General features: G+C 49.4%; 6 protein-coding genes across 6 annotated transcripts; 1 reads left to right on the top strand and 5 right to left on the bottom strand.

Moving 5' to 3' along the window:
* Positions 1–1,157: 1,157 nt before the first annotated feature.
* On the bottom strand, positions 1,158–2,114 carry LOC117892134. Its single transcript, XM_034798170.1, has 3 exons — positions 1,977–2,114; positions 1,494–1,910; positions 1,158–1,434 (listed from the first exon to the last, which is right to left on the bottom strand). Exons 1-3 carry the CDS (start codon positions 2,024–2,026, stop codon positions 1,233–1,235), a joined length of 669 nt encoding a protein of 222 aa, XP_034654061.1. The 5' UTR covers positions 2,027–2,114; the 3' UTR covers positions 1,158–1,232.
* LOC117892124 (CAAX prenyl protease 1 homolog) lies at positions 2,074–3,662 on the bottom strand. Its single transcript, XM_034798156.1, has 2 exons — positions 3,501–3,662; positions 2,074–3,436 (listed from the first exon to the last, which is right to left on the bottom strand). Exons 1-2 carry the CDS (start codon positions 3,609–3,611, stop codon positions 2,129–2,131), a joined length of 1,419 nt encoding a protein of 472 aa, XP_034654047.1. The 5' UTR covers positions 3,612–3,662; the 3' UTR covers positions 2,074–2,128.
* Positions 3,658–5,236, bottom strand: LOC117892121 (CAAX prenyl protease 1 homolog). Its single transcript, XM_034798153.1, has 2 exons — positions 5,032–5,236; positions 3,658–4,969 (listed from the first exon to the last, which is right to left on the bottom strand). The coding sequence occupies exons 1-2, from the start codon at positions 5,152–5,154 to the stop codon at positions 3,710–3,712; spliced, it is 1,383 nt and encodes a 460-aa protein (XP_034654044.1). The 5' UTR covers positions 5,155–5,236; the 3' UTR covers positions 3,658–3,709.
* On the bottom strand, positions 5,232–6,907 carry LOC117892127 (CAAX prenyl protease 1 homolog). The gene is made up of 2 exons (XM_034798158.1): positions 6,744–6,907; positions 5,232–6,579 (listed from the first exon to the last, which is right to left on the bottom strand). Exons 1-2 carry the CDS (start codon positions 6,834–6,836, stop codon positions 5,317–5,319), a joined length of 1,356 nt encoding a protein of 451 aa, XP_034654049.1. The 5' UTR covers positions 6,837–6,907; the 3' UTR covers positions 5,232–5,316.
* A 103-nt stretch (positions 6,908–7,010) lies between these two features.
* On the top strand, positions 7,011–8,595 carry LOC117892126 (probable asparagine--tRNA ligase, mitochondrial). The gene is made up of 3 exons (XM_034798157.1): positions 7,011–7,135; positions 7,199–7,406; positions 7,468–8,595. Exons 1-3 carry the CDS (start codon positions 7,046–7,048, stop codon positions 8,556–8,558), a joined length of 1,389 nt encoding a protein of 462 aa, XP_034654048.1. The 5' UTR covers positions 7,011–7,045; the 3' UTR covers positions 8,559–8,595.
* Positions 8,564–10,263, bottom strand: LOC117892128 (nuclear inhibitor of protein phosphatase 1). Its single transcript, XM_034798159.1, has 5 exons — positions 10,106–10,263; positions 9,829–10,043; positions 9,552–9,769; positions 8,920–9,493; positions 8,564–8,852 (listed from the first exon to the last, which is right to left on the bottom strand). Exons 1-5 carry the CDS (start codon positions 10,132–10,134, stop codon positions 8,731–8,733), a joined length of 1,158 nt encoding a protein of 385 aa, XP_034654050.1. The 5' UTR covers positions 10,135–10,263; the 3' UTR covers positions 8,564–8,730.
* Positions 10,264–10,368: the final 105 nt, after the last annotated feature.

Below are 10,368 nucleotides of genomic sequence, written 5' to 3'. Positions count from 1 at the left end.
GAGTATATTTCCTCCCCCAAACTGAAACACCAAAGATATATATTTACTATACTCCAAGCAGAAAAGCAAAACCAAAAAGCAAAAACCAAAAAAACAAGAAATGAAATCGTAAATTTATCTCCAAGCAACACTGAATCGAGCCACTTATCTTTAAAGTCTAGCAAAAAAGAATAAAAATCAAATTCAGTACATCGATTTTATATTTATATTATATTATATTATATTATATATATATTTACGTATATTTTCTAAATGTATTTGCCTATAAAATATATGTGTGTATATTTTATTTGATTTAATTACAAAACGAAAAACTCAAAATAAATGTAGCTAAACTTAAGAACACAACAGAATCAGTCGTGATTTATTTGAGAAAAATATATATATTTACATGTAAAACAGTACATAAATGTGTGTGGCTAGAAGTAGTAGATAATTGTTGTTAATAATTGTGGATATATTTATGCAAAACTCTCTTTTATATATTTTTGTGTGCTAATCGCACATTTTGCCAAGCCTCCGCGACTCTGATTGTATTCCGTGTAAATGTGAAATTAAACTGCACTCAACACTCATTCTATGACACATCAATCAATCAATCAATCACGAGCCAAAAGGATTTTCCAGCCGAGGGCAAACACACACCATTACTCGTCTTATTTTTTCGTTTTAAAATTAAAATTTAAAGCAAAATTGGAACCTCTTTGACTACTAATCGAAAACTAAACTAAATCTAAAGGAAAATGAAAGTTTAACCCACAAATCTAACAACTAAAACTTATCTAACGTTTCTTCAAGGTGCTATAGCTATTATAAATACACAGATTTATGATTTAGCTCCTTCGACTTTTACTCTATTTTTCCAAGAAAAAAAAACCAAACCTATACCTAAAATATATATTAAATTTTAAGCTTATTTGAATCGAATGAAGATGAGATTGTATTTGGAAGACAGACAGAGAAAGAAAAGAGTCACCAAGTTCTATTCGATTGATTAAATGCGTCCGTAAATGCCAACTTAAAGATATAAATGAATAAACTAACAACTAATTATGAGACAACTCTACATATATGCTACTACATAAGATACATACACGTATTATTCACACAAAAAAACTGCTTCGAATATCCCCTCTAATATCGAATATCTACAAATATATGGATGTATGATTTAATAAACTAAATACAATTACGCAGACATCATCGGGTCAGCACACCAACGCGAAATGTTTTCATCTTTTGTGGGTTGTCACCTGTCCCCGGTTTCGATTACGTTGCTCCTGGAGCTCCATGAGCTCCTGCAGCTGCTTCAGCGAATCGTTCACGTCTCTAAGCTTGGAGTCAAAGTCGTGAGCCTGCGTTGAAGCATCCTGCAGCTCCGGTCCAATGAGCTCTTTAATGTGATCCATGGTCTGCTTTATTTTTAGACAATAACTAAGGGAATTCCTTGAGCAACATTTGATCCCAAGACTGCTATTTCCCTGACTACTCACCACCTGGGCGTCTCCGATTTGTTCCTTGCCACGCAGTTATCCAAATGCCAAAACCGATTGAAGATCTCTAAGCTGCCTTTCTCCGGTTCTGTCCATTCTATGATCCTAACCCGCTTTGGCTCTGGCTTTTCAGCTTCCTCCAAGTGCCAGTTGTACCAGACAACAGCCTCATCTTCAGCTGTGTCTTCCACATCACTGGTATCTGGTGTACTAACGCCCATTAGCTGTGGTAGCCGCTTAGTTAGCAGCGCAAGGTGTCGTCGCAGAAAGGACTCGGGGCGATAGCGATTGTCTTGACTGTTGGGTTGGCTGATTGGAACAGGGTCCAGGTCCAGTAAGCCGCTGGGAAAGCACAGACCCGAGGGATTTGCATAGATCACACGTGTGTAGGCATCGCCATAACAGATGCGTGTTTCGCTGGTTCAGACAGAGTTCATTTTATTGATCAAAATAAACAGAGTTGATCCTCAGATGATCACTCACCCACTGCCAATGTTTACCACCAATTTTGTAATGTGTCCAAAGCTAGCCATGGCCAAGTGTGTGTGTGTTTAGTGTGTGTGTGTGTGGCACGTGCAATTTTATGTAAATAAATGAACAGAACTGAAAATACGAAACAAATATCGGAGACTACTTCAACCCGAATCGGATGCCTGCGTCTTGCCAATGGGCTTTGCCTTGACAGAGTCCAGCATTTTGGCAGCGGCTTGCATGTCCAAGCGACGCTGATAGGCGAGTCGCTGGAGGATCGTGGGGTGTGTGTGATGCCATCTGGAGTAGCAATCGTCAAAGACCGGGAAGCTCATGTGATCCGCGTAGATCTTGACGAGGGCCGAGCTCAGCTGCGTGGAGTAGCCAAGGCGATGGGCATATCGATCCGCAGAGAACTCATTGTGCCGCATTATCCAGAGTATGAGGAAGTTGGCCAGCGTCAGGTAGGGCGTCAGGGCGAAGCGCAGCACAATGATGAAGCCCACAATGATGGGCATGGTGCCCGGTGCAAAGCCCACGCCCATGTACAGCTGGGGGCAGTGGAAGAAGACGCCGAACAGCAGCATGGTGAGCAGAAAGTGCAGCTTCATGAGCACCGTGGTCTTGCAGAAGTGTCCGTACTTCCAGTGTCCCAGCTCGTGGCACACGACGCCCGCCACCTGCTGATTGGTGAGTCCCCGGCCCACCTCGTAGGGCTGCAACTCCTTCGGATCGAGCCCCTTGTTCAGCAGCAGCGTGTCGAAGAGAACAATCCGCTTGATGCAGCAGCTGCCATAGAAGTACGCATTGCTGTACTGCATCGTCTTGGTGCGTATGATGAAGACCCGCTTCACGGGGAAGCCCGCCACATCGCAGACGCGCTTGATGTCCGCATACAGAGGCGTGCCCTCGGGCAGCCGCTGCTGCCTGCCAATGCACAGGATGCAGCAGTAGGGAAACAGAAAGACCAGCAGCAGCGTGAACACAGCCCAGGCGCCCCAGTAGTACAGAAAGAACCAGTAGCCAGCCATTGTCACCGTAAGCACAATCAAAAGGGTTACGGGAGCCAGAATGATCTGCGTCAGAATGATGGCCACAACGGCAATGCAGCAGTAGAGGAAGCAGGAGAACTGCCGCTGCACCCCGTAGCGCAGCTCCAGAATGCACTTGTCGTAGGCCAACACGGGCAGGAAGCGCACACAGGTGTAGATGGTCATGTAGAACACGAACAGCGGACTTATCCAGATCTCCTTGTGCGTGGCACGTGCCAGCGTCTTCGCTGCCAGTCCCCAGACGAACGGATAGAAGCCAAAGAAGAGCTCGGCCAGACTTAGCACCAGATCCACGGCAATCTTCCAGCTGAGTAGCTCCATTTTGTGGAGCTCGTAGATGCGCGCACGATGAAACAAGTCCGGTGGAATGATGCCGCGCAGCTCCTCGGGCACGATCACGGCATTCAGGCAAACCAATTGCTGAGAGGGGAAGGCAAAGGGGTTTGAATATATGATAAGGAATGCTTGAGGGTCATCCTTTTACCTGTCTCTTGGTGAGTATTAGCTCCCAGACATGTCCAACCACCACAATAATCATCAGCAGAGCGAGCACCAGCTTTGGGTCCCACTGCGGCCAGTTGTCGTAGAATGCCATCGAACAACGAGCATTGTTCCCCAAATAAAACAACAAAATGTGTTGCTTTATTGTATAATTATTATTATTAAATCAGAGCCAACTGGGTTGGGAAACGTCTAAGTTCCATTCGAGTGTCTTTGCTGCAGTTTTTCCAGTCGATTGAGTCGATCGAGCATCGTGGGATGCGTGTGATTCCAGCTGGAGTAGCATGGATCCGAGATGGGAAAGGCCAGATTGTCCGCGTACAGCTTGAGCAGCGCCTGGCGCAGATCCTTGGAGAAGCCCATCTCCCAGGCGAAGCTGTCCGCTTGGTACTCAAAGTGTCGCGTCGCCGAGAGCATGCAAAAGTTGGACAGCGTCAAGTAGGGCGTCAACACGAAGCCGAACACGATGAGAAAGCCCACCACAACGGGCTGCAGACCCGCCTCAAAGCCCACCGCCTGATAGATGGGGCCATGGGTGAAGAGCACGTGAAAGAGAGAGAGCATCAGGATCATGTGGAACTGAAACATGAAGATGGCCTTGTAGAAATGCCCGTGCACCCAATGGCCCAGCTCGTGGGCCACAACGGCCACCACCTGCGAGTCGCGCAGACCCTTGCCCACATCCTCGGGCGACAGCGTGGATAAATCCTTGCGGCCCCTGTTGAGCAGCAAAGTGTCAAAGATCACGATCCGCTTGAGGCAGCAGCTGCCGTAGAAGAAGGCATTGCTGGGCGTATTCGGATCGTTGACACGAATAATGTGCACCTGCCGCATGGGAAAGTCCACAATGTCCGTGAGGTGCTCGAGGTCGGAGCGCAAGTTTGCGTTTTCCAGCGGCACTCGCTTGCCCACAAACGGATCGATGAGGAAGGGCACCAGCAGGATGAGCAGCAACGTCAGCAAAAGTGACTGCACGTACAGACCCACAGCGGTGTACTCCTCCAGCCAGAGCACCATGAACACCAGCGAGACCACCGTCAGACCCATGAAGATCACGGCCAGAATGGCGTCGATGATCTCACGGCAAATGCGACGCAGCCACGGCGGATGCTTTCGCTCTTGCAGGGCCCTAATGCACAGCTTCTCGTAGAGCATGCCCGGGCAGGCCTTGAGGGTCATGTAGAGGGACAGCAGCAGCACATAGAATACGGAGACGCATGCCTCATGCTCCATCCACTTGGCCAGGGAGCATTTGGTGGCCACGCCCCAGAGCCAAGGATAAAAGCCAAAGAACAGCTCCAGAATGCCACTAAAGACCGCAATGAGCAGCGTGTTGATCACGGTGAACCAGCTCTTGTGTATCTTGTAGGTGCGCATTTTGTTGAACAAATCCTGCGGCAGATAGGGACTTATGACTGGCGGCACCTGCTCCACCTCATGCACAGCGATTATCTGGGGAGACAGAGAGCAATCAAGAGCTGTGCAAAGGAAGAGAAACTTACTGGTAGACCCACCTCACGTATCAGCAAATAGACAGCCCACAGATTGTCCACGACCAAGACGGCAATGATTATGTACAGGATTATTTCAGCATCGTTCCAGAAATGTGCAGACATTTTACTCGAACAACTTGGCATTTCAGGCACATTTTGATAATTTTGAACGTCTGTCTGACAGCGCCACCCCCCCGGCAGTTGGCTCTGATTTGATTTCGTTTGGGGTACTCCCAGCCCCTGCCCTTTCTTTATTTTACTTGCTAACATACAGTGGGGGAATACGGAGTATACTTTGGTCTGTTTTTAGTTTAGTTTCTTGCTCTCCTTCAGCTCCTGCAGACGATTGAGGCGCTGCAGCAGCGTGGGATGCGAGTGATTCCAGGTGGAGTACAGCCAATCGTAGACGGGAAAGCCCAAGTTGTCCAGATTCAGCTTGATCAGCGCACGGCCCAGCTGCTCGGCAAAGCCCAGCTTGAAGGCAAACTCATCGGCCTGGTACTCGAACAGGCGCGACAGGATGGTCATGGCAAAGTTAATGATGGCATTGTACGGCGCCAGCACGTAGGTGAACACCACCAGCAGGCCCACCAGTACAGGACGAGTGCCCGGCTCGAAGCCCATGGCCACGTAGAAGGGCGCATATGAGAAGAGGTAGCCAAAGACGAGGAACATCAGGAAGAGGTGAACCTGCATGATGATTATGTTCTTGGTGACGTGGCCCAGCTTCCAGTGGCCCAGTTCGTGTCCCAAGACGGCCAGCACTTCCTCGTTGGTGCAGCCCTTGCCCTTCTCATCATCGGACAGCTCCGAGGCGTCTGGCTTGCCCTTGTTCAGCAGCAGAGTGTCGAAGAGCACGATTCGCTTCGAGTTCCACAGTCCGTAGAAGTAGGCATTGCTGTGCGAGGAGCGCTTCGAGCCATCCACAACGAACAGCTTGGTGAGGGGGAACTTCAGCGAGGCGGCCAGATCCTCGATGGACTGTCGCAGGGGGCCCTGCTCCAGCGGCGTGTACGTGTCGAAGAGCGGAGCGATGAAGATTGGGTAGAGGGTGAGCAGGAGCAGTGAGAGCGTGCCAGTGAACAGCCAGAGCCAAATGAAGAAGTTGTCGCCGCCGATTTGCACTATGAATATTAATGCCGCCGTGATGGGAATCATGAGCACTTGGGTGACCAGGAAGCCCTTCACCTGATCCCAGACAAAGAAGCCGGCCGTTTGCTTATTGAATCCGTGCGTCTCCTCCAGCACAAAGATTTTGTAGATCTTGAAGGGCAGCGACTTGAATGTGCTGAACACATTCGAGATGACCACAAAGACACAGCTGACCAGAATCTCACTGCTGGCGTCCCACTCCAGCTTGTCGAGCACATCCACCGACATTTTCCAGATCACGGCAATCAGGCCGACGTTCAGCTCTAGGCAAAGCAGTAGGACCTCCATCAGCACCGCCTTGAAGATGCCAAATGTCTCCTGGTCCAAGCCATAGCGGCGCGCCTTGTGGAATGTCTCCTCCGTCATGTGTGACGTCAGCTCCTCTGGCACTTTCAGTGCATTTCGGTATACTTTCACCTGGTTACGGCGCGGAGAGGGGAATGAGAAGAGAATCAATTAAATGCCAATAAACACGAACGGGCTCTAAATTTATCATTCGTGCTGATAAAATAAATTGCCAGCGCTCTCTCTCGGTCTCGCTCGCACGTGCCGGCACATTGGCCGCCTGCGAAAATACTCACTTGCCGCAGCGATATGTAAATCTCCACAGCGTTTTCAATAATAACTAAAGCTAAAATGCTGTACAGAACAGTGTCTGCTTCTGTTGAAGACATTTTAATGCGTTATTTTCGTTAAAACTATTATAAATGTGGAGTTTTCTTGCGCCCAATGACGACGCGTTATCGATAAGCTTTACAGTCTGACCCTCAGAAATATACCGAAATATACCCTTGCATTTTCAAAATATACCGTAAGCATACCGACTCTAGAACCTTTGCATCCCTGGCACTTGATTCAGCTGTTTCGCTTAAATATACCAAATATGTTACTTATCAGAAGATTTTACTGCAGCTCTCAGCGTATTGGTCATATAGCCAAGTCACACAAGCCAGGTGACTCACTCAGTATTCAGGTAAATCCCCCGATTCCGAGTTGCAGCCCGGTTACAACATCAAAAGATTCTTATCAATGGCAGGGCTGGATCAAAAACATTCGCCGGCTGAAGAACAACACATTTCTGGACGTTGACGATGGATCCACGAGCAGAAGATTCCAAGTCGTTGTGCCACGGAATGCAGAAACACAAAGCCTAACAGCGGGCAGCGTCATCTCGGCTGTGGGACAGATCCAAGTGGCGCCGAACGGAAACTTTGAGCTGCATGCAGATCGCGTGGAATCGCTGGGTAAATCTTTGCACAGTTGAGCCTGTTGCACTTATAAAACATTTGTCTTGATCTCCGAAAGCCGAAGGACACCTTCAGGATGGCTATCCCTTTACGCCCAAGCAGAAACACGCACCGGAATATGTCCGAGAACACCTGCATCTTCGCTCCCGTGTGGACTATGTGGCCGCCCAGCTGCGAGTCCGACACAAGGCACAGAAAGCGATTCATGACTACATGGATGAGCTGGACTTCGTGCAGATAAACACACCGCTGCTAACCACCAACGATTGCGAGGGTGCCGGCGAGGTTTTTCGCGTGCAGCCCGACTCGGAGAAGTTGCTGAAGCAAATGGCACGGCCCAAGGTGCCGGCAGAGGAGAGTTATTTCGATAGCAAAGTCTTTCTCAGCGTCTCGGGACAACTGCATTTGGAGGCCATGACCTATGGCCTGGGCAACACGTACTGCCTGGCACCCGCCTTTCGCGCCGAGAACTCCAAATCGCCACTGCACTTGGCTGAGTTTTATATGTTTGAGGCGGAGCTGGCGCATTTGGAAGAGCTCGAAAAGCTGGCGAGATTCATTGAGCAGATGCTAAAGTCCATAACGAATCGCCTGCTCGAGACGAGCTCCGAGGATCTACACTTTTGCCAGCGCAATGCCAGTGCCAGTGGCAGCTCGGATCTGCCTTGGCTGAAAGTTCCATGGAAGGTCATGAGCTACGACGAGGCCCTCAGCGTGCTGCTGGCCAACAAGGAGAGCTTGAAGACGCCCATCAGCCTGGACGAGGGTTTCAGCAAGGACCAGGAACTGTTTCTTGTCTCCCACTGCGGCACTCCCGTCTTCGTAGTGGATTGGCCCACCAAGCAAAAACCTTTCTACATGAAAATCAGTCGGACCAATCCGGAACGTGCGCACGCCCTGGATCTGCTGATGCCCGCTGTGGGGGAGCTGTGTGGTGGCAGCCTGCGTGAAAGCGATGCAGCCGCTCTGAGCGCCCATCCACAGCTGCCCAAGGACTTGGCGTGGTATGTGGAACTGCGCAAATACGGAGGCATACCCACAGGCGGCTTTGGCATGGGCTTTGAGCGTTATTTGCAGCTGGTGACGGGTGTTAAGAACATCAGGGATGTGATACCCTTTCCCCGCTATCCACACAGCTGCAAAATGTGAACCAATGTGGGTGAAAAATTTATTATTGAAAACTAAATCTATATATTTGGGGGGAGGGGAAGGTGGAAGGTGGCCGATTGTGTGTGGGAACATATTGCATTTATGTTTCAAGTAATTACCAACGATGCTTGGAAAGACTCTTTAATTGTCAGAGGTAGAAACTCGATTTCAATTACAACTGCCCCAGCATTGGCTTGCGTCCGGGCCAAGCCTCCTTGGCGTATTTCTTCTTCTGTGGTCCCAGACCATCGCCCTCGCCACTCGAGTCGTGTGGATCCTCCGCATGGCGTCGCACTTGAAGGAAAAGCAAACATTATGTGAAGAGCAATCTCAGGGGGAAATCTTTTAGTCTCCCACTCACCTCCTGCATTGGCAACGGCCAGCTTCTGGGCCAGCGTGGATGTGGGCTCCACTTCCTCTTCGAATACGGGCATCACCTCGGGCGCGGGATTGGGCAGCAGCAGGCCCAGCTTGGAGCCAATGCTCAGCGGTGAGATGGGCTCCAGATCGCTCTTGCCATGCACCTCTGGTAGCCCCTGATACAGCGAGTTGCTGGGTGACTGCGGAGACGCCTGCAACGCCGCCATCTCTCGATGCTGCAGATGTTTACTCTCCGCCAGACTCTGCTGGAACATTTGCTGCACACTGGCCGCATTGGCTGCCGCCAGCGTGCTGTGTCCTGAGTGGATGCCCATGTGGTTGAGATCGTAACGAGAACGCTTCGCCGGCACCACTGTGGTCTGCACGAGGTTACGGAAGCGTCCCACATTGGGGTCCACATCCTCTGGATTGATGACAATCTCCTCGTCATTGAACGTGACATTGCGACTGCGTCGTCCCTGCTTCAAGGCGTTCTGCTTGCGCATGTTGGTGTCGTCGTCAATGCCCAGCATGGAAATGCGCCGATTGTGGGCCGTATTATACTCGGTGAGATTCTGAAAGGATAAGCAACCATTATATCGGGTTCGCCTTCGTTTTGTCTTCAAAACTCACATCCAGCTCCGTTTGGCTTTCGGGCAGGCCCAGCAGGGCGCCATCGCCGGTCTCGCTGATGGGCAGATCCTCCATGATGTTGGTGTGCTGGCCGGCAGACGGTCGCTCGCGCAGAATGTAATTCCTTGTCGAGGCCCCGAAATGAAATTGGCTATTGATCTGCAGCTGTGTGGGCTTGTGCGCCTCCAGTCTAAGGGTGCCAATGAACGTGCCATGTGCTGTAAATAATTATAAATTACGCTGCATAATTATAAAAGATTTCCTTCCCCCCACTTACTAGAACCCAAATCCACGAGGTATGTTATGTTGAGATGCTTGTGGTACACAAAGGCTGCGTGCACGCGGGAGCAGGAGGCGTGGTCGATGCAAAAGTCGTTCATTTGACTGTTTCGACCAAATAAATAGCACTTTTTATCATCGACCATCAGTTTTTGGACCAGTTTGTCATCCTTGAGCACATCCAAGTGGAGACCCGTCGGCGGCTTTCCAGCCCTAAAATGTGTGCATTTGTGTGTATTTGATGTGTTCAGATGTAGTCGCGTTCAATTACAAACCAACTGGGTATGTCGTAGCTGTTCGCCATGCGTTTAACTTGTTTTAATCAGGCGAGAAACAATTGATAAAAGATTTGTTTATTTTTATGCACAATCCTGAAAGAGTGTGTACCCACTCGGTTCCGCAAAAAGGCGACAGCGCTGCCGGACGGTCAGAATAAGTTAAATATCGATGCAGTATATCGATACCATATAAACTTTGTTACATATGCTGAAAATTTTTAATTAATATTATTATTTGAATCCAATATTAAATGAAATTT

This window comes from Drosophila subobscura, chromosome E (genome assembly GCF_008121235.1).
Source record: "Drosophila subobscura isolate 14011-0131.10 chromosome E, UCBerk_Dsub_1.0, whole genome shotgun sequence".
Taxonomy (NCBI): Eukaryota; Metazoa; Arthropoda; class Insecta; order Diptera; family Drosophilidae; genus Drosophila; species Drosophila subobscura.
Note: the sequence above shows the minus strand (reverse complement) of the source record. Positions and strands in the feature narration are given on the sequence as shown.